This window comes from Electrophorus electricus, chromosome 7, assembly GCF_013358815.1.
Source record: "Electrophorus electricus isolate fEleEle1 chromosome 7, fEleEle1.pri, whole genome shotgun sequence".
Lineage (NCBI taxonomy): Eukaryota > Metazoa > Chordata > Actinopteri > Gymnotiformes > Gymnotidae > Electrophorus > Electrophorus electricus.
This window is the reverse complement of record NC_049541.1, coordinates 27,532,701-27,555,806: the sequence shown is the minus strand read 5'-3', so window position 1 is coordinate 27,555,806 and position 23,106 is coordinate 27,532,701. Positions and strand designations below refer to the sequence as shown.

Here is a 23,106-nt window from a genome sequence, read left to right as displayed (position 1 = left end):
TAAAATGTTACTAAAACATCTGTAGACTTATTTTACTCAGAGATCAAACACTTAAGAGCTTCACATGTAAAATGTCTGTTAAAGAGGTTTGAACAGGCAAAGGTTAAAATCTTTTTTTTCTTTCTTTTTGCATCTGCAGAGCTGTTTAAGCCTGTGCTGACTGTTATACATAAAAGTTTGATTCGTTGCGTTTTTGCATTTAATTTATCGAAACAAAAACCATATATTGTTTTTGTATATATAAAATGAACCATTTTAAATATTAATTATTCTTATTTACAGTATAGCAAATACTTTACAGGAAATAACAATCAAAAATGCTATAAAACAGTAACTTTTCATTTCTAAGATGTGAGAGCTAGGTCAAATGTTAGGATACAATGTTGCTATGATGAACTAGTCTACATTCATACAGGAACAAGAGGTGTGTTCAACAAGACTACATGAGATATGCTAGAAAATACTGAAACACAGTGCCCTTTATGTTCCTAAAGCACTCATGGCAATAAAATGTCCACATCTGGTTGCAGTAATGCAAAAGCCCTCTAACAAGTTTGACATGAAAGGATTTGCTTGGTTGAACACACCTCAGGCTAATTAAGGTCACTGTTTTCTAGAGGAACAGGGTCTTGGAGAGAAGGCATATGCGAATTTGTGTGTATGTATGTGTGTGTGTGTGTGTGTGTGTGTGTGTGTGTGTGTGTGTGTGTGAAGATAGCGATAGGCTTGGAAGTACAGGAGAAGATATACTATATCCTTCAAAACCAATAACAGAGCAGCTCAGCTGCCTAGACTGATATCCACAGGACCTTCGACAGTTTCAGTTCTCTAGAATAATCCATCTGCTTAATCCCACCCCCCAGTTCATAAAGTCACAGCTTCCTCTTGAGATCCTCAAGTCCACACTGACAGCAATACTGAAGTGGGGGGCTTTGGCAACCAGTTTGGGTCCACAGTTGAGCAGTTTCCAGAACGCTCACTGGCAGTCTAGAAGGTGCTGGGGCGGTCTGTACCTGGCTGTCTCGTATGTGGGATCTTTACGTATCGAGAAGACACACACACACACACACACACACACACACACACATTTGGTTAATGAGTGGAGACTGTCAGTGTACATTAACATTACAGGCCTCATTGTTCAGCTACAATATTTTGCTCAGATTTGCCATTCTTGGTTCACATCCATAATGTCTGTAACATGACTACATCTGTCCTCTGAACTGGCACCATGCACGCATTCATATGCTTTTGCATCTGTGTCATCGACACCTATGTCATCACAACAAAAAATGTCATGTTTGTGAGATGAGTCTTGGTGTTACAACCACAAAAGGGATCTGCTAGTAGCTCATGTACGCATCACATTTTGCTATGGAGGATGGTGTGTGTGTGTGTGTGTTTGTGTGTGTGAACTGTATCCTACATGATCAGCTCGAGAAGGCAAAAAAAGGCAGACGGCTAGCTTTTGTTATCACGGCCGCTGTTGTCTCTGCGGTTTCTCGCTGCCATCGTTGTTTTGACAGTGACAGACCTTAACGCATGTGTAAAGGCCATTCTCATTTAAGTTGTAGTTTCAAGTTTAAGTTTAAGTTTGGTTTATTTGTCACATACACAGTCATACACAGTATAACTTGCAGTGAAATGGTTGAGAGTGCTCTGTCCAAACTGAGGAAAAGAAAACAGGGGTGCATAGAGAAATATATATTCTATATATGTACAAAAATATATTAACAATGTATGTACAATATATCTATATTATGATTATATACACAATGTATATGGTTGTGTATATATGTATGTACACAATGTACAGAATGTACAGATCCATTTTGTAAAAATACATATTTGCAGTTTTTATATTACATGGTGGTAATTGTATATACAGTTATTGAATATATATACACAGTTGTACCACCACAAACTGGATACAAGTACCATATACGAAAGTAACTCAATTCTGATTTGAAAAGATCATATTTGTGTGTTCACCCAGCCCTGAAAAATCTGGGAAAAAAATCCAATTTAAGTAATTTCAGGTTGGTAATGTGAACACAGCCAAACTTGAGTAGTCATACTCCGACACTCTGGATACACACTCACTTAAACACGCTGCCGCACTCAACTTCTGGTTGGACATGAGACAAAGGCACATAAGCAACCAAAGAGGGGAGCTAAAGGGAACGACTTAGCTGAGTCTGAAAGCTGAACAGAATGACGTAGCTAAGTGTGTAAAGTTTAGGGCTGAAGTGATAGACCTGTTCATTCATAATGGCTGAAAGCTCGGTAAGCATGTCTCGGTAGTGGGCCCTCATCTCCTCCTGGTACTCCAACTGGTCCTCCTTTATGAGTCGCTCATTCACGTCCAGGGCCTGGCCACACGCGGCTGCAAACTGCCTGCAGGGGAAGAGAGAGACCGGGGATTTCCACAGCAGTCGCCGCTTCCTTAACAGGTAATGAAACTGATGGCAGGTTTCAGATATTTTTCACGGAGTTGAAAGGTTCAGAGTTCAGAGTTCTGTGCTCAGGTTAGACAGAAGTATACCTGAAGATCTCTTTGAGCAGCTTGACCTGGTTGTCTGGGTATTTCTTGGCATTTTTCTCTTCTAAAAATGCCCGGGCATATGCCATGGGCCCTGCGTTCACCTGCAGAAGCAGTTAAAATACACCTCTAGCACTTGTGTCTATAAACATGATCATTTGTGTATGTGTGTGTATGTATGAGTGTGTGTGCACCTTCACGCTGACACTGCCCTGCAGTTTCAGTTGCAGACGGATCATGTCCACGTCATTAGCGCTGCACAGTTTGTTAAGCTCCGACACCTTGCGGCTCATCTCGTCGATGGCCACTTCGATGGGGTTCATCTCTGTGCTCTCATGCTTCACCACCTGGATTCGCTTCTTGAGGTACGGGAACGTGGAGTTTGCTATTGGGCAATTAGCAACCATTAAGCAATTAACATTTAAATGAACCACTGAAAAACACTGAAAAAATACATAAAAAGGACGTTTGTAGTTAAAGTAGAAAATTTTAAATATTTATAAACTCATACATCATTTAGATTAAATTATATATTTCTAGAAGCTTTTTATTGTATCTTTTAGTTTTTATGTTTAGTTTTACTTGTACACACAGTGTCTCGTGAATAATTGTGTCAGGACTATTCCATTTAAAGCTTCAAAGAATTGAGCCAGAGATTAACACTAATAACAGTAGTTAGTAGTTATTCACAGTAATAATCTCACAGTTCACGTATATATATAATGATTAGGTTTGAATCACTGGGAACGTAATGTATCTGATCGTTTGGTTTGGACTGAGTGGGTATATACTGTATGTATTTGATCGTTTGGTTTGGACTGAGTGGGTATATACTGTATGTATTTGATCGTTTGGTTTGGACTGAGTGGGTATATACTGTATGTATTTGATCGTTTGGTTTGGACTGAGTGGGTATATACTGTATGTATTTGATCTTTTGGTTTGGGCTGAGTGGGTATATACTGTATGTATCTGATCGTTTGGTTTGGACTGAGTGGGTATATACTGTATGTATTTGATCATTTGGTTTGGACTGAGTGGGTATATACTGTATGTATCTGATCGTTTGGTTTGGACTGAGTGGGTACATGTTGTATGTGTCTGATCATTTGGTTTGGACTGACTGGTCAGGATGGTCCGTCGTTTACACTGCTCTTCCACATCACCGTGCTTCCTGCCGGAGAGGGTGAAAGGTGTTTCGAAGACGAAGCGGTTTATGTTGTGGTGCCGCTCAAAGTCCGTCCTCTTCTCATGCTGTTCCTTCTCGTCGAAGTAGGGCACCACAAACGTGACCTGGATGTAGGCGAACCGGGCATCCAGGTCTTTGGGGTTCACCTGCACCCCAGCAAACATACCGTTAAACAGGGATCAAAGAACCTCCTCCTTCATCAAGCAGCTGAAGGGTTTAGGGGAGTTTGAAAAGCTGAGATGTAAAGAAATATGGACGTGAGAGAAGAGCTGTAACCTTATTGGAGTCCTGGATCATTTTGACGTTTTCTGCTCCAAACTTGTCTGAGTAGAGCTTGAGGAGTCGCTGAGAGATCTCAGACAGACCAGTGAGCTTCGGTTCCTTGTAGATAAACTCCTTACTCTCCTCCTCTTCAAAGAAGCCCTGTCAAACGCACCACTGTTAGTATCTCTGATTGAGTGTGTGTGTGTGTGTATGTATGTGTGTGTGTGTATGTGTGTCCGTGTGCGTCTGTGTGTGTGTGTCTGTGTGTGTGTGAGTGAGTGTGTGTCTGTGTATGTGAGTGTGAGTGTGTGTGTATATGTATGTGTGTGTGTGTGTGTATCCGTGTGTGTCTGTGTGTGTGTGTCTGTGTGTCTGTGTGTCCATGTGTGTCTGTGTGTGCGTGTGTGTGTCTGTGTGTGCGTGTGTGTGTCTGTGTGTGCGTGTGTGTGTCTGTGTGTGCGCGTGTCTGTGTGTGTGTGTGTGTGTGTGTGTGTGTGTGTGAGTGAGTGTGTGTCTGTGTATGTGAGTGTGAGTGTGTGTGTGTGTGTGTATATGTATGTGTGTGTGTGTGTGTATCCGTGTGTGTGTGTCTGTGTGTGTGTGTCTGTGTGTCCATGTGTGTCTGTGTGTGCGTGTCTGTGTGTGTGTGTCTGTGTCTGTGTGTGCGTGTGTGTCTGTGTGTGCGTGTGTGTGTCTGTGTGTGTGTGTCTGTGTGTGCGTGTCTGTGTGTGCGTGTCTGTGTGTGTGTGTGTGTGTGTCTGTGTATGTGAGTGTGTCTGTGTGTGTGTGTGTGTATGTCTGTGTGTGTGTGTGTCTGTGTGTGTGTGTGTGTGTGTCCACATGTGTGCACACGTGTGTGTGTGTGTGTGTGTGTGTGTGTGTGTATGTGTCTGTGTGTGTGTGTGCGTGTCTGTGTATGTGTGAGTGTGTATGTGTATGTGAGTGTGTGTGAGTGTGTGTGTGTCAGTATTTTGCCTGTTTTAACACTGTCCTCATGTGGCAGCAGAGATGATAACAGATGTCAGACTGTTACCATGGTAATTTAGCTTTCACACAGCTGTGGTATGTTATCACTGTGATGGCAACACAAGCGAGCTCATCTAGCGCATTAGCGACCTGCGCGCTACGTCAGTTAGCAGGGCTAAAGGATAATGCTATTAGTCAGGCTATAATGACCAGTGTGGACTAGCCTGAGCTGAGGGCTGACACCTGCACTTGTGCGCCCTCTGCTGGAGGAAGGCCCATTCTGTCTAACCTGAAAACGTCACCTTGCTTTTCTTCTGTATGTACAAAACCCACCATTCACTATTCCACAGACAAAGAAATGTTGAGTGTTAGACGCAGCCATAGGGGTCATATGAGGACAAAACGCAACCTGGAATTAAATACCATACAAAATAATGTATGTGTGTGTGTATGTGTGTGAACACATATGCAAATATTAGCAGTTTGGAAGAGAGCAGGAAGGTTACGCTGTTTAGAGTAGAAAACAGAACAAAGAAAAGGAAGAGAAAAGAGAAGTAAACTTACCGCTGCCTGAAACAGAAACCAAAAGGAACAGAAGAGCAGATGAGCTTTAAAGAAACCGACAGCCGAGATGATTTTTAGGGATCATCTTCAAAAAAATGACAAAAGTTGCAAAGAAACATCAAACAGGGAAGAGAGGAAGGTCTTGGCTCGACAGGCCGTGGCAGTGCCGGCTGCCGGACACACAGCTGCGGGAAACTGCACTGGCGTTTTGTAAACGTTTACTTTGTAAGCTGTGGGAGGTTTCATTTCAGACAGACAACATTAATGTCCAACAATGCATGTAGGCTTTACTGTTTGCCTAGATATGCCATGTCAGGAAAGACAGGACACATCAAAAGTTCTTCTCACTTCTCTCGAGACTGCCGGACTGGTCATGTGACATACCTGTCCATAGAAAGCTACCCGATAGTATCGGCCAAACAGACGCTTCTCTGAGTTCACCACCTCCGTCACTTTCAGATAAGAGCGGTGAATGTCGTAGTACAGCTCTGACAGCCTCTGTAACACACATATGCTGTTTTTTACATTTTATTTGCCGTTTTGAAAGTTGCCGAGAACAAGCTCCCGCAAGTCTCCGGGAAGACTACAACTCACCTTGAAGTCTCGCCTCTTCTCAAATACGGCGATGACAGGCTTGTTGATGTCAGCTATGAGCTCGTGTCTTTCCGACTTCCACAGGTAATCCACGCACAGCTCCAGCTGTTCCACCAGTGTGTCCTGCAAACCAGTCACCAAACACACACGTCCTCAGGCGGAGTCCAAGGCAAATGTCTTCAGCGAATCAGTATCCCACATTCTCATTTTGTGATGCAGCTGTGGTCCAAGATATTCCCATCTGGTAAATTTGGTCAGTCCTAATATTCTGATAAGCACAGTTGATTGACAGCCTGCCACACCACTCAAGCAGATCTGATTCTAATGACACAAGGAGGGAGAATCAGAGTGATGAAACCATAGACATCCAAACCTGTAGATGGGGCTGCTGGTGAAGACCACTCTGAAGTTCCCTCACCAGAGAAGACTTGGTCATGGGTGCTGACAGAGTGGTAGGCTATTAATTGCCTGATAACACCTGTGTCCTTCAGAGTTACTTTGTCATTCTACCTAAGAGGCAAACTTGGTGTCACCACGCTTTGTGTGAGACCATGTAATCCATAAAATCAAATTTAGGTCTGCCTAGAACATGTTACTCCGAGACAACCACTACAGCAGTGATCAACATATGCCAACATTATAATGACAGCATGCTTATGCGTCCAACCACCCCAAATACAAACTTCTACCATAGTTGCATTTGGTTGAGGTTTTGTTAGCTCACACTTGATTGGCTGCTCAGAGTGTGTGGGAGGGACTTCAGCTTTCTGACTACTGAAAGTAACGCTTACAGAATCTCTTCCCAACATAAGGAACACCTGTTTTACACCACAAGGGGAGATGGGACTTCGCAACACTCTCGACAGGACACACTTTGTATATCAAAGTCAAGGCAAGTGTCAAACTTATTTGTATATCACCTTTTACAACAGCCGTTGTCACAAAGCAGATTTAGAAATGTCTGAGTCCAAGTCCCCAGTGATCAAGCTAGTGGTGATAGTGGTGAGGAAAAACTCCCTAAGAGCCTGAGGAAAAAACCTTGAGAGGAACCAAGACTCAAAGCAGGGGGGGGGGGGATGTCACACTGTATGCCCAGAAGAGCAAGATGAACCTGATTAGGACAGCTGGACATCCACGTCCCCGGCGGTTTACCTCAGCGGTTTACCTCAGTCGTTTACCTCAGCGGTTTACCTCAGTCGTTTACCTCAGTCGGTTTACCTCAGTCGGTTTACCTCAGTCGGTTTACCTCAGCCGTTTACCTCAGCCGTTTACCTCAGTCGGTTTACCTCAGTGTACGGCGTGTCCTGGGTCCCCGTGTCCTCTTTCTGGGCTCCCTCCTCCTGCACATTGGGGGAGATGTCCACAAAGGCGGCCCAGCCCACGCTGAAGGACACTGCAACACGGGGAGGACAGAGATAGTTACACCGGAAACGATATCTGTTCATTAATATATACACTCATCACTCCATCTCATCTGTCCAACTGTCTGTGCATCCATACAGTCACCCATTCAACCATCAGTCCAGCCTGGCATCTATCTATCTAGCCCCTCATTCTGTTGCCCATTCAAGAATCCATCCATCCACTCATGTATTCAAACATTCAAGCCTCAGTCAATCAAAGGCTTACTTATCATGTAACTTTAAAAAGATATCCAGTGTCCCGAGGACATGGGACCAGTCTGTGCTTTTAGCAGAGGAGTGGGACCAGTGCTACAAAGAAGTATAGTGGTAGTGGGAGAGGCCAGACCGCACATGAACGCTGGCAGGACCAGGTACAGTCACACTCAATGCGTCACAACAGCGCACAGCAAAACCGCGGCACATGCCAAAACCAATACACACACTGCACCAGAAGAAACCAATACACTATTCAAACTTTAATCGGCACACAGCGCATGCACTCAATCTGGGATACTGTACCTCTCAGAAAGGAATCTGATCTATCAGTGAAGTGTTCGAACCACTTTTATCACGTACGCTTCCTCCTGCAGAGAACTGGGACCTCAGGGTCTCAGGAAGCAAACCTAGAGCTCCTTCATTACGTCTCTGGATTAAAGGCAGGCCTGGGGAGGCCGGGGGCACACACACGGCTCCCCTACAGGGTGGGCGGGTTTCAGAACAACAGGGTGGGTGCGTGTACACTCACTTTCTCCTTCTTGGGGGGTTAGTAAAGGACAATAGTTAATGACAGTGGCTTCCTCCGCGGCCGCGCTCGAGATCCGCACCTTCTCAGGCTTCCAGTAACCTGTGGTTACAGAGGGGCAGCAGTTTAACATGGGCTCACATCCACCTGACGCTCAGTTACTCAGCCTCAGAGCATGCTGTACAAGCAAAACAATGGTGATGGAGAGAGGGCGACAGAAAGAATGAGAGAAAGAAAGAAAGGGGGGAGAGAGAAAAAGAACAAGAGAGAGACAGAGAAAGAGAACAAGAGAGAAAGAGAGACTAAGAGAAAGCGAGAACAAGTGAAAGAGAGGGAGAAAAAAGAGCAAGAGAAAGAAAACGAGAAATAAAGAAGGAGAATGATAGAAAGAAAGAGAGAGAGGGGGAGAGAGAGGGAGGGGGAGAGAGAGAGAGGGGGAGAGAGGGGGAGAGAGAGAGAGAGAGAGAGAGAGAGAGAGGGGAGAGAGAGAGAGGGGGAGAGAGAGGGGAGAGAGAGGGAGAGAGAGAGAGAGAGGGAGGGAGAGAGAGGGAGGGAGAGAGAGAGAGGGGAGAGAGGGGGGGGGGGGGGAGAGAGCTGGAAAGTCATGCCGCTCACTCCGAGTCACGCCCCCGCTAGCATGCGCATGCAAAGGCCCGAGCCTCAAAGTGGCGTGTAAATGTACCACTGCTTCACGTCACTGAAGCCACGGCCACGTGTGAAGAGACAGACAGAGGGGAGGGAGGACAGTTACACGGAGATCTATAGCTGAGGCACACCCGCGGAGGGTCAACAGCTGGGTCATGCTTGCAGGAAACAGAGCAGAAGGTGTGGTATGTGGGGCGCAGCAGTGCTCACCTCTCCTCTTCAGAGACTCCGCTATCAGGGCAGAGATGTGGATGTAGCACATAGCAGCCTGAAACCAACAGAAGTGACACGTCTTCCTTTTGCTTCAACTATTAGCATTATGAATTATGGTGTATGCTTTATGGTATAAAGACCTTTATTAACACAGCCGTCAGAATATTTCTGTAGCACCACAACTGAATCCTTCAGGCAGGTTTTGTTTTTGTTTTTTTTGCACATTTCAGGTCTTGGTATACCTGAGTCAGGTGTTCATCACTCCATTTTCACCTGGCCCAGGTATGACCTCTAGGACTGGGTTGGGCGCTTCAGTGTGAGGTAGGCGGACAGGGGACGGGTCCCCTCACCTCGGACAGGTCCCCGTTGCGGATGTGGATCTTGGCCATGCTCTCCAGCCAGGTGCGGCGCAGCTCGGGGGTGCTGGCGTACGAGTTGGCCAGGCTGTATTGCAGGTCCACCAGCATCTCGGGGTCCTTCTCGTGCTCCTTCATCTGCGAGGTGGCCATGAGAACGGTCCGGATACGCTTGGTCAGGTCCTTCACCTCCGCCGGGAACGATGTGTTCTGCGTGGACACGGGAGGATCCCCTTTGTGACACCAACATCTACCCTGTTCCGTAGTAAAAGCTCTTAAACATGTCCACGAGGAACGTGACTCTTACTTTGAGAGGTGCATCTCCGTTGGCGAAGTTGTTGATGATGGCCAGGGATTGCTGGAAGCGTGATCCTCCGATACCCGCGTCTGCAATCAGCTGACTCACGGCTTTTATGACCTGAAAGTGTGACAAAGATGTCCATGAGAAGAAAGCAGACATTTCCCCAAAGCATACTGCCTTTCTGTTCCAACACCGTTGAAAGTGTAGTGTGTACAACTCTTTTAAAAACACTTTTTTAGTAGTTGGTGAGAAGCTGCAGGGGTGAAATTCAAAAAACCTCTGACACAGAGCATGATTAAGTGCTGACCAAGTCCCACCACCCTCTGCTACAACGAATCAACATGAAAAGTGCATCAAGCACACGTGAAATCGGGCAGTAAAGTGCAGAAGAACCAATGACTGATGGCCCAGTAAAAGACAAGCCCTGTTAAAGTGGGCAAACAATGATCCCAACAGTGGAAGTGCAGAGTGTGTGTGGTGTCAAAGAGAGTCTGTGGTGGCCTGTTCATGCAGATGAAATTTCAACTGCAGACGCCTCCGCACGAGTGTCTTAAACATCTGCATCTCAAACATGCCCCTCCGTAGCTCTGCTGAAAACCCCAGCGAGAATTCAATACACCTCTGCAAATAGGACCAGGTAGGGTTCAAGCACAGAGATGTGGAAGTTTTGGTCTACATATGCCCTGCCTTTACTGTACTGCAATGGTACGGCGGACTCTCACACACACACACACACACACACACACACACACACTCTGACCTGCAGGTGGGAGCGGACGATGGACTTCCCCTTGGTGAACTCAAAATTCTTCCTCATGAGGACGTAGAGGAGAGCAGAAGCTTGAGTCTGTGTGCTGCTGGAACGATGGTTATAGCACTTGAGGATTTCATAGCACAGACACCCACACAGGTCTGCCTTCCCCTGGAAAAACACGCAGGGGAACTAGAGAGAGAGGGATAGATAGATAGATAGAGAGAGAGAGAGAGAGAGAGAGAGAGAGAGAGAGAGGAGGAGAGAAAGAGGAGTTTACATCATCTTTATTGTCAGAAAACCAGTGTGAAGACAAACAAGCTGCTCATCAATGTCTCTGCAAATGAGTGTGTGTGTGTGTGTGTGTGTGTGTGTACCTTCTGTATGAAGAGGCGCAGTGCAGCGAAGACATGTCTAAGAGTGGTGGTGGACTGGTTGATCTGGAAGAAGAGCAGGTAGGTGTCAAACACTTTCTTCATCAGAGAGTTCTGGCCTTCATCCTGCTGGAGCTGCTTCTACATGAGACAAGAGGAGACGAGAGGAGAACACAGGACGAAAGGAGAAATGTACATTTACGGTATTTAGCACTTTTATTCACAGTGATTTACAATTATGATTGGTGGTGGGGTCGAATACCTAAACTGGGCAGTGGTGAGTCTAAATTCTTAACTGGGAAGTGCAGGGGTCTAATACCTTAACTGCTGAGCTACCCCTGGCCTTTGAGGAGAGACCTTTTCCGTCACTGATTTCCAAAACAGTGTAAATTATGTATTTATCCCCATACTTCTAGCATACCATTAAACATTTGTATATTTATGTCAATCTATATACAGGCTCTCCATGAACATTGAGACTGCTGCAGTTCTTTTAACCACGAGGTGGCACTGTACTACTATGGAGTTCCTGAACCCTTGACTGACTCCAGTCTGTGAGCAGTACTAGTCTGGCAGGTGGGCGTGTGCTGACCTTGTGGTGGTGAACAAACAGACCGAGGATATCGAGCACAATGAGGGCCACCTCTGTGGAGAGGTTGGCCTCCATGTCTGTGGGACTGATGGTGTCGCTCTCAGTGGTATTTCCATCTGACACACACACACAAAGTATAAAGAATGTCAGCGTCCAATATCATTTATGTATATTTACTAGGATCTCATTACATATCTGGATATTGAATTAGCATACAATAATGTGTCATTTAAAGTGAGTGAGGTCAGTCAGTGACAGACTGGGTTAAGCTTCCTGTGATGTCTTACATTAACTTTCCAGCGAGAGACGCACATCTTGTGCTGCACAAGTTAATGCAAGGTAGGAGGGCACTGAACCACAGAAAGTGGTGGGTGAGGCGGGGCATCTCGGGGCACTGGGCTGTGGGTGTACTGGGGTGTGTGTGTGTGTGTGTGCGGTGTGTGTGTGTGTGGTGTGTGTGTTGCGGTGTGTGTGTGCGGTGTGAGGTGTGCGGTGTGTGTGTGCGGTGTGTGTGTGCGGTGTGTGGTGTGCGGTATGTGGTGTGTGTGTGCGGTGTGTGTGTGCGGTGTGTGTGTGCTGTGTGTGTGCGGTGTGTGTGTGTGCGGTGTGAGGTGTGTGTGTGTGTGTGTTGCGGTGTGTGTGTGTGTGCGGTGTGAGGTGTACGGTATGTGTGTGCGGTGTGTGTGTGCGGTGTGTGTGTGCGGTGTGTGTGTGTGCGGTGTGTGTGTGCTGTGTGTGCGGTGTGTGTGTGTGTGCGGTGTGAGGTGTGCGGTATGTGGTGTGTGTGTGTGTGTGCGGTGTGTGTGTGCTGTGTGTGTGTGTGTGTGCGGTGTGTGTGTTGCGGTGTGTGTGTGCAGTGTGAGGTGTGCGGTATGTGGTGTGTGTGTGCGGTGTGTGTGTGTGTGCAGTGTGAGGTGTGCGGTATGTGGTGTGTGTGTGCGGTGTGTGTGTGCGCGGTGTGAGGTGTGCGGTATGTGGTGTGTGTGTGCTGTGTGTGTGTGCTGTGTGTGTGCGTGCGGTGTGAGGTGTGAGGTGTGCGTTATGTGGTGTGTGTGTGTGCGGTGTGAGGTGTATGGTATGTGTGTGCGGTGTGTGTGTGCTGTGTGTGTGTGCTGTGTGAGGTGTGCGGTATGTGGTGTGTGTGTGTGTGTGTGCGGTGTGTGTGTGCTGTATGTGTGCGGTGTGTGTGTTGCGGTGTGTGTGTGCGGTGTGTGTGTGTGCGGTGTGAGGTGTGCGGTATGTGGTGTGTGTGCGCGCGGTGTGAGGTGTGCGGTATGTGGTGTGTGTGTGCTGTGTGTGTGTGCTGTGTGTGTGCGTGCGGTGTGAGGTGTGCGGTATGTGGTGTGTGTGTGCGTGCGGTGTGTGTGTGGTGTGCTCACCCTACCTGATTCCATCATCTGCAGTAGTTTAGGGTTGGTGAGGGCATTCTTGCCTCGAATGATGGGCATGGTCTGAGAGCGGCCGTGTCGGTGCCCATCCTGCCCTGAATGCATCCTGGGTGGGCAGATGAGGGGTGGAGGGGGGTGGAGGGGGAACCAGGGTAACAAGACGCTCAGTTCAGTCTTAAAGGCATCACTAGTCCAGAAACACCCCAGTGATTAGATAGATGACAGGTTTGAACAGGACACTCTGTTTCTGTTAGCTAATGAACATCTTTGAGGCGCATACACACACACACACACACACACACACACACACACACACACACACGTGCTATTTGCTATGATTTGTATAGGCTAAATGTATTTGCTTATCTGCCTCTGAGCCCCCCACAGGCTAGACCTTGTTAGCGAAGTCAAGGTTTTAGCGTATTAGCTGATATATTATAAAAGGGGTTTATGGACACACAAGAAGGAGAACAGAGGGTCACAGAGACCACACAGCGCAGCTCAAGGGGAACGGCCATGCTGGTTACAGACAAAATGGCTGCCACACTGTGTCACATGACAACACTGTAGATTTGTGGATACTGTCTTTGCATTACATCATGGCTACAGCAGTGATGAAGCACTAGGATGTTTTTACAAAGGACAAATGACATCTGCATGTGTGTCTGTATTTGTATGTGTCAATATGTGTGTGTCTAGATATTGTGACATCATTATTTAACTTGTTACACTGAACCAAATTGCAAACTGTTGTCAAAATGATATTAAATTGGAATTACTATTCCATTTATCTTAGAATCAGTAAAATCATGATTCAGCCTGGGTCAAGACCAGGGCCTGATGTTTCTGTTTCTATTCAGATTTAACCAATCTGACTCTGATCTCTATTAAAGCACTTCCAAATGTCAACGACATTTTCTGCTAATGCTAACTAAGCCATTATTCTGTTCAGTCTACAATGTATAAAAGAAGGGCCCTATGGGAAATGTAGTCCTGGGGGTGTTTACCATTGGGGCAGGAGCCCTGAGGTCTGGGAGGAAGCGTTCGACCCCTTCAGAGTGCCAGTGCTCTGCGTGGCCTGAGCCAGCTTAACGGCGGCCGCTAACTTCCTGTGCACAATGACCCAATCACAGCAGGGGTTAAAGAGCACAAGTCTAATTGTTAATAAAGCACAAGTCTGAGTGATATTACAGCACAAGCCTGAATGTTAGTGCAGCACAAGTCTGATTGTTAGATCAGCACAAGCCTGATGCACTTGCAAATGTTAGGAAGGGTGCAAGGATTCAGTCATCTCATGAGAGCCTAGCCGTGTGTGTGTGTGTGTGTGTGTGTGTGTGTGTGTGTGTGTGTGTGTGTGTGTGTGTGTGTGTGTGTGTGTGTGTGTGTGTGTGTGTGTGTGTGTGTGCGTGTGTGTGTGTGCGTGTGCATATGCGTGCGTGCGTCTGTTTGAAAATGAAGATCAGGATGAGCGGAATGGAGCTGGAGACAATCACCTAAACATGAGAAGGACAGAAGAAGCCATGCAACACACACACACACACACACACACACACACACACACACACACACACACACACACACCATACACACACACACACACAAACAAAACATACACACAGACAGAGAAACACGCACAGAGAAACACACAAACACACACATTCAAACAAAGATTCACCGCAAGACACACACATTAAGACACATGAAAACTGAAACAAAGCAGGAAAACCTTTTACATGAACATCAACAATTAAATATTAAATATTACCAAAATACATGTTAAAATACATGATAAAATATATATTCAATTAGGTGCACATTTCCTGAATACTGCCAGTCAGTGTAAACTACACACTCCTGTTGCAAAAGTGTAACATATAAATAGCTGATCTAAAGATGAGCTACATAGGAATCACACCTATCAAAATGTACATCTGTTATGATCTGATAATATTCCTACAACACAAGGAGCAGAACACAGACATGACACACAGGAAACTGTGGGAGGGCTGTGATGGGTACACCCATGAAACATAAAACAGAAAAGCAATAAGCAACCAGCGAGAGAGAGAGAGAGACTAACCATGCCATTAAAGTACTAAAATGTGAGAAAGACAATCCATCAGTAAGTAGAGAGAATAGAGCAATACACACACACACACACACACACACACACACACACACATACGCCCACGCATACACATACACACACACATATATATGCCCACGCATACATACACACACACGGTTCAGTAGTGAATGGTCTATTACAGTGACTCACCTGGCAATGTGTTTCTTTCCAAGAAACCTGAAGTGCTGGAGACACAGTCTGTGATGGAGAGATTAGAGACAGAGCTTTTGTGAACAGACATGTGAATGGCAGGAACAGTGTAACCAGTAACCCTTAAAAACACTAGCTCAGTCTAAACATACACTTCAGTCTGTCGCCCAGCCCATATGACCGAACACATCCCCTCATGCTTAACCACACCATCCATTCATGCATCCCGGGTTAGAGAGACTCACTCTAGTATGTTGAAGAAGTCCGATATCTCCTGGTGAATAGCTCTGTGCCAGTATGCAACCATGACCTCTGGAAGACAAACCCCAGCAAAACAAGTTAGTGCAGGCATCCAGGGGTGTCATACTAACGGAAACAAGTCCAGACACAATCTACTGCAGAGAAGTGTCTGAATCTACAAGGACATGATCTGTGATCGGAAAAGCACCTGATATGGTCTGCATAATATGTGCCTGTGTGCATTTGTGCATGTATACGTGAGTGTGTATATGTGTGTGTATATACGTGTGTGTGTGTATTTGCTCTGATCACTCACCCTCTGATATAGTCTTCATAATGTACAGGAAACACATGAGGAGGCTCCGCGTCTCTGCTTGGTCCAGCTTATCGAAGCGCGACCCAAAGCCAATCAGAGACTGCGGCCTGGCAAACTGCACATAGCAGCCATGTCAGCATGAACACACAGCTAGGAAGCCATTACCGCTGACCGCACCGAGACCTGTATGTGAGGGAGCTCAGAACACAGCGATGGGACCGAGTGTCTGTGGCCCTGCTCGGTGCCACTGGACTGTTCTCACCTTCTCACATGTGTCCGTCTTCTCACTGTTGCTGGGGTTGGACTCGATGCTGATCAGAGAGCCTCGAGAGTCCGTGTTGTTCGCTGTGGACACAGCGACCGACGAAAACAAATGAGAACCATGTAGGAGACGACACAGAATGCACATGCTCAGTTCACAAGACAAGACTGTGTGAATCGTGTTGTTTTGACGTGATCTATTTGTTCCAACACACACACACACATACACACGCACACACACGCACACACACGCACACAGAGGCACATACCGGTAATAGAATTTAGCACTTCCTTGGAGAAAGAAGCATCCACAGTGTTGCCATGACGATTGAGGTGGGCAGTCTGACTTGCCAGTCCTCCTCCTATACTGATGTCATCTCTGGAACCCTAAACACAGCACCACATTAACACCCTAAACACAGCACCACACTAACACTCTAAACACAGCACCACACTAACACTCTAAACACAGCACCACATTAACACTCTAAACACAGCACCACACTAACACCCTAAACACAGCACCACACTAACACTCTAAACACAGCACCACATTAACACTCTAAACACAGCACCACATTAACACTCTAAACACAGCACCACAACACTCTAAACACAGCACCACACTAACACCCTAAACACAGCACCACACTAACACTCTAAACACAGCACCACATTAACACTCTAAACACAGCACCACATTAACACTCTAAACACAGCACCACACTAACACCCTAAACACAGCACCACACTAACACTCTAAACACAGCACCACAACACTCTAAACACAGCACCACACTAACACTCTAAACACAGCACTACACTAACACTCTAAACACAGCACTACACTAACACCCTAAACACAGCACCACATTAACACTCTAAACACAGCACCACACTAACACCCTAAACACAGCACCACATTAACACTCTAAACACAGCACCACATTAACACTCTAAACACAGCACCACAACACTCTAAACACAGCACCACACTAACACTCTAAACACAGCACTACACTAACACTCTAAACACAGCACCACACTAACACCCTAAACACAGCACCACATTAACACTCTAAACACAGCACCACATTAACACTCTAAACACAGCACCACATTAACACTCTAAACACAGCACCACATTAACACTCTAAACACAGCACAACACTCTAAACACAGCACCACACTAACACTCTAAACACAGCACTACACTAACACTCTAAACACAGCACCACACTAACACCCTAAACACAGCACCACATTAACACTCTAAACACAGCACCACACTAACACCCTAAACACAGCACCACATGAACACTCTAAACACAGCACCACATGAACACCCTAAACACAGCACCACACTAACACTCTAAACACAGCACCACATTAACACCCTAACACAGCACCACACTAACAGCCTAAACACAGCACCACATTAACACTCTAAACACAGCACCACACTAACACCCTAAACACAGCACCACATTAACACCCTAAACACAGCACCACATTAACACCCTAAACACAGCACCACACTAACACTCTAAACACACCACCACATTAACACCCTAAACACAGCACCACATTAACACCCTAAACACAGAACCACATTAGCATACCCTAAACACAGCACCACACTAGCACTCTAAACACAGCACCACATTAACACCCTATACACAGGCAGTTAACCAAAGCAGAAACATGCTTCTCCAGCAGTTTCTTATTAACCAGGCTGGACATTCTGTGTCTTTAAGAACGACTGAGCTGACTATTCCAGCAGAGGTGAAGTATGTTAAATCGACCACAGGCTGCTGATGCAATCCCATCTGCACCAGAAAAGCCTGAGAAGGAGTCATGCTGGTGAGAACTGCCTGGAAACCACTGGAACCAGTAGGAAGCGCTGTTTCCTACCCTCGATACAGGCCCCTGCCACAGCACAGACCACCCATGGTGGGGCTTACACCAGGCTTGTAGGAGCTCTCACTGCCACCTCCACCCATACATCCCTCCCTCCTCCACCTCCACCCATACATCCACTCCTCCACCTCCACCCATACATCCACCCCTCCTATACCTCCACCCATACATCCACCCCTCCTATACCTCCACCCATACATACACCCCTCCTCCACCTCCACCCATACATCCACCCCTCCTCCACCTCCACCCATACATCCACCCCTCCTATACCTCCACCCATACATCCACCCCTCCTATACCTCCACCCATACATCCACCCCTCCTATACCTCCACCCATACATCCACCCCTCCTCCACCTCCACCCATACATCCACCCCTTCTCCACCTCCACCCATACATCCACTCCTCCTACACCTCCACCCACACATCCACCCCTCCTACACCTCCACCCATACATCCACTCCTCCTACACCTCCACCCATACATCCACTCCTCCTACACCTCCACCCATACATCCACCCCGCCTACACCTCCAAACATACATCCACTCCACACATACATCCACTCCTCCTACACCTCCACACATACATCCACTTCTTACACCTCCACCCATACATCCACTCCTCCTACACCTCCACCCATACATACACTCCTCCTACACCTCCACACATACAGTCACCCCTTCTACACCTCACCTCCATATTTTTCTGTATAGCAGTCCTGGGGTTTAGGGTGGAGGGATTTATGGTGGAGGAGGTTTAGTGTGAAGGGGGTGTAGGGTGGAGGCTACCATTTCATGTGCTGAGCTAACATCTAAACACCAGACCATATGGCTCTACCATATCTCTGTGTGTGAGTGTGTGTGTGTGTGTGTGTGTGTGTGTGTGTGAGAGAGAGAGATTGTGAGTGTGTGTGTGTGTGTGTGTGTGCACGCGCATATGTGAGTGTGAGTGTGTGTGTCGGAGTACCTGATCACTGGAGGTCAGGCAGATGGGGAAAAGGTCTCTAAGGAAAAAACGCGGCATATTGTCCAGGATGAGACCATACAGAGGAAGATACAGAGAGGCTATCCGTGCCTGCTTCTCCTACACACACACACGCACACACACAGATTCTCATGAAGGTAAAAGTGTACAGTACAGATTAAAGCAGACAATAAGCACATCGGGGTAAACAGGAACGTACACACGCGCACACACACACGCATGCACGTACGCACACACACACACACACACACACACACAGACTGTCAGGGGCCATGACACATGTCCCAGACCTCTAAACATGGGCGGAGGCTTTAATTGTTTCCTGCTGTTCTGCGCTTTCCTCTACAGTGAAGTGCCATTACCTCACACACACGCACTCACTCACACCCATGCACACGCACACATGCACACACACTTCCAACAGCAGCTTCCTGCAGTAAATGAAAAGATTGTATTATTTCATACTAAGAGATCTTTTATTATGCCTCACTATCAAAAAACGCCTCAGCAGTGACCATTTTTTCCATGAAGGGGAAAAGTGGCACTAATAAACTCCTCTTAATGACACACAATATACAGGAACTCTGCTGATGTCAATTCCTGAATTTAGCCAACAGATCAAGATCAAAATTGTGCCAGTAATTGTGCCGCTAATGTGGCCATCGCACACTCGAATTCAAACACAGATGTGTACTGTGGAAGATGCCTTATACACTGATTATTTTGTCAAATAACTCTGTGAGGCACGTCGAGACGTTTGTTACTCTCATTCTCTCACAGTGGGATCCCAGACTCCCTAGCGGTGAGCGAATGCGATGTCGGGGTGGCAGGGGGCGTCACCTTGGCGGCGTAGCGGGAGTCCAGAGAGTGCTTGGCCATCAGGGCCTTCAGGCTGGCCAGGGCCATGTGTCTGACGTCCTGCTCGTCTTGCAGCGCTAAGCCCAGTTCCCGCAGCAGCAACCCCGGCAGAAAATGCTTCCTGCAAAACTCGCCTGTCAGGCTGTACTCCGGCATGTCCACTAGGGGGCGATGGATTAAAAAACAAAGACAGAGAGAGCCACATAAAGAGAGACACAGGGAGAGACAGAGAGAGACAGACAGACAGAGAGAGAGAGAGAGAGAGAGAGAGAGAGAGAGAGAGAGAGAGAGAGACAGAACTCGTGATTTGTAGTACACTGGATATTCAGGAGCTGAATCCTGTGAGGAGATCAACCGAATGTGAGAGACTTTATGGCCCATCACAAAGGGAGCTGACACACAATATGGCGCCCAGCTGGAGGTGAGTGTGTGATACAGGCAGAGAGACAGGAGGAAAGAACATGGAGGCACTCTGTCTGAAACGGTTTCACTTCCATCAGAACAGCCGTAGTCCAGTCTATCTGGAGCCAGTGATCATTCACAACAGACAAAAATCTTGACTAGCTTTCCTGTACTTAGTAAAGAGAGACAAAAACCTATAAAGAAACCGAAACAGCAGCCTAACAGTAATTACTGAAGAAAACCCATCACAGTGGCAGATACCACTTATAATGTGTATATATACAGTTGTGCTCATAGGTTTACATGCCCTGAATTTGTGATTTTTTAATATTTTTCAGAATAATAATGATGATACAACAACTTTTCTTTTAGTCAAGCCATTTATTATCAAATGATTGTTTCTGCCCTTTTTTAAATCATAATGACAACAGAAACTACCCAAATGACCCTGATCAAAGGTTTACATACCCTGGAAGGTTTGGCATGATAACATACACACAAGTTGACACACACAGTTTTAAATGGCTACTAAAGGTAACCATCCTCACCTGTAATCTGTTTGCTTGTCAATCAGTGTGTGTGTATAAAGATTCACTAAGTTACTGGGCTCCTGACAGACCCCTGCATGAGACATGGGGAGAGCAAAAATAATTATCAAAGGATCTGCAGGAGAAGATAGTTGAACTTTATAAAACAGGAAAAGGATATAAAATGATATCCAAGAAACTAAGAATGCCAATCAGCAGTGTTCAAACTCTGATTAAGAAGTGGAAAATCTGTTGAAACCAAGCCAAAGTCAGGTAGACGAACAAAACCTTCAGCTACAACTGCCAGGAAAATTGTTCAGGATGCAAAGAAAAACCCACAAATAACGTCAGCTGACATACAGGACTCTGAAAAAAAGTGGTGTGGCTGTTTCAAGATGCACAATAAGGAGGCACTTGAAGAAAAATAGCCTGCATGGCCCTTATTACACCAATGCCACAAAGCAGCCCACTTATATGCCAAACAGCAGAGAGACAAGCCTCAAGATTTCTGGAACAAAGTTATCTGGAGTGATGAGACCAAAATTGAACTTTTTGGCCACAACCAAATACGCTACATTTGGAGAGGAGTCAACAAGGCCTATGATGAAAAGTTCACCATCCCTACTGTAAATCACGGAGGTGGATCGCTGATGTTTTGGGGATATGTGAACTACACAGGCACAGGAAACTTGGTCAAAATTGATGGCAGGATGAATGCAGGAAAATTTGCACTCATCAGCCCAGAAGCTGCGCGTGGGACGTACTTGGATGTTCCAACATGACAATGATCCAAAACACAAGGCCAAGTCGACCTGTCATTGGCTACAGCAGAAAAAAGTGAAGGTTCTGGAGTGGCCATCTCAGTCTCATGACCTCAATATCATTGAGCCACTTTGGGGAGATCTCAGATGTGCAGTTCATGCAAGACAGCCCAAGAATTTACAGGAATTGGAGGCATTTTGCCAAGAAGAATGGGCAGCTTTACCATCTGGGAAAAGAACGTGCCTCATCCACAACTACCACAAAAGACTTCAAGCTGTCATTGATGTTAAAGGAGGCAATACACGGTATTAAAGACTATGGTATGTAAACTTGATCAGGGTCATTTGGGTAGTTTCTGTTGTCATTATGATTTTTAAAAAAAGCAAAAGCAATTGTTTGATAATACATGGCTTGACCCAACCACTAAACATGAATAAAAGAAAAGTTGTTGTATTATCATTATTATTCTCTGAAAAATATTTTTAAAAAATCACAAATTCTGCCAGGCTATGTAAACTTATGAGCACAACTGTATATATTAACTGTATATATTAACTGTATATATTTACTTGAATAAATCATTACTAAATACTGTGTACTGGAGATAAATGAAACCAATAAGATTTAATACTGGATAGTTACCCTGGGCACTCTGCGTTTCCGGTGAGCCCTTATCTGACATGAACAAAAATGAAGCAGAGAGCGTTAATGAGGTGGAGTTTATGCTAATGAGGACTCAGACAAGACCAATGAGGATGGCGCAAGGCGTGGCTTCGGTGCTGGCTGACCTGTGATTCGTGCAGAGGAGATGGGCAGACTCAGAGGGATGTAGTGCTCGTGACTGCACACCTCCCGCATGAAGTCGAACTTGAACTCACACAGCACCTGGCAACACAGAAGGACACGAGCCATCATGGAGCTCACCCTCATCTCGCCGTGTCTCACAAACACGCCTGCCTACGTTATGCCCAGAGTCAAGAGAACCATTTACAGGACATAACGGGGAGAGGACCTATTTATAAAGAAAAATCTACAATGGGCGAGAGAGAGAAAGGGAGAGAGAGAGGGAGAGAGAGAGAGAGAGAGAGAGAGAGAGAAACAGAGAGACAGAAAGGGAGAAAGGGAGAGAGAGAGGGAGAGAGAGAGAGAGAGAGAGAGAGAGGGAGAGAGAAGGAGAGAGAGAGAAGGAGAGAGAGGGGGGGAGAGAGAGAGAGACAGAGAGGGAGAAAGGGAGAGAGAGAAGGAGAGAGAGAGGGAGACAGAGAGAGAGAGAGAGAGGGAGAGAGAGGGAGGAGAGACGGAGGGAGAGAGAGAGAGAGAGAGAGAGAGAGAGAGAGAGGGAGAGAGGGAGGAGAAATTGAGTAGACAAATGTATGACACTTCAGTATTAGCAGATGTGGGTTTGGATTTTTCAGTTTCACTGTGAATGGGGATTATTCATTAAGAAGTGTCGTGTGTGTGACGGGGGGTGTGGCATGGGTGGGGTGAGTGTGTGTGTGCGTGTGTGAAAGAGGGTGTGTGTGGTACTCCAGTACCTTGTTATCGCTGGCAGCAATCATGTTGATGTAACTACTGATGAGTTTGAAGGTGAAACCTCGGTCCATCACAGTGAAGCAGCGCTGTAAGGAACACACAGCGTTAGCAGCTCTGCAGCTGAGCGCTGGAACA

At 46.3% G+C, this 23,106-nt stretch overlaps 1 protein-coding gene across 11 annotated transcripts in view; it reads right to left on the bottom strand.

Annotated features, from left to right (window-relative positions):
* The window catches only part of dock10 (dedicator of cytokinesis 10), a 73,345-nt gene continuing 50,239 nt past the window's right edge, over positions 1 to 23,106 (bottom strand). For 4 of the 11 annotated variants that reach the window (XM_035527761.1, XM_035527754.1, XM_035527758.1 and 1 more), the window contains exons 29-57: positions 22,974 to 23,057; positions 22,227 to 22,323; positions 22,081 to 22,113; positions 19,730 to 19,908; positions 18,872 to 18,988; positions 16,249 to 16,366; positions 15,981 to 16,063; positions 15,719 to 15,833; positions 15,408 to 15,474; positions 15,163 to 15,210; positions 13,892 to 13,993; positions 12,881 to 12,990; positions 11,497 to 11,612; positions 10,908 to 11,045; positions 10,540 to 10,722; positions 9,786 to 9,896; positions 9,473 to 9,688; positions 9,120 to 9,177; positions 8,268 to 8,366; positions 7,406 to 7,512; positions 6,120 to 6,242; positions 5,910 to 6,023; positions 5,526 to 5,531; positions 4,008 to 4,154; positions 3,667 to 3,877; positions 2,737 to 2,927; positions 2,546 to 2,646; positions 2,259 to 2,397; positions 1 to 1,035 (exon numbers count right to left, since the gene is read on the bottom strand). In XM_035527761.1, the coding sequence (XP_035383654.1) occupies positions 988 to 1,035; positions 2,259 to 2,397; positions 2,546 to 2,646; positions 2,737 to 2,927; positions 3,667 to 3,877; positions 4,008 to 4,154; positions 5,526 to 5,531; positions 5,910 to 6,023; positions 6,120 to 6,242; positions 7,406 to 7,512; positions 8,268 to 8,366; positions 9,120 to 9,177; positions 9,473 to 9,688; positions 9,786 to 9,896; positions 10,540 to 10,722; positions 10,908 to 11,045; positions 11,497 to 11,612; positions 12,881 to 12,990; positions 13,892 to 13,993; positions 15,163 to 15,210; positions 15,408 to 15,474; positions 15,719 to 15,833; positions 15,981 to 16,063; positions 16,249 to 16,366; positions 18,872 to 18,988; positions 19,730 to 19,908; positions 22,081 to 22,113; positions 22,227 to 22,323; positions 22,974 to 23,057 (3,261 nt within the window). In that variant the 3' untranslated portion in view covers positions 1 to 987. Of the gene's footprint in view, positions 1,036 to 2,258; positions 2,398 to 2,545; positions 2,647 to 2,736; positions 2,928 to 3,666; positions 3,878 to 4,007; positions 4,155 to 5,437; positions 5,611 to 5,909; positions 6,024 to 6,119; positions 6,243 to 7,405; positions 7,513 to 8,267; positions 8,367 to 9,119; positions 9,178 to 9,472; positions 9,689 to 9,785; positions 9,897 to 10,539; positions 10,723 to 10,907; positions 11,046 to 11,496; positions 11,613 to 12,880; positions 12,991 to 13,891; positions 13,994 to 15,162; positions 15,211 to 15,407; positions 15,475 to 15,718; positions 15,834 to 15,980; positions 16,064 to 16,248; positions 16,367 to 18,871; positions 18,989 to 19,729; positions 19,909 to 22,080; positions 22,114 to 22,226; positions 22,324 to 22,973; positions 23,058 to 23,106 lie in introns of those variants that run through there. The other 7 variants (XM_035527756.1, XM_035527759.1, XM_035527760.1 and 4 more) reach the window with 7 other exon arrangements.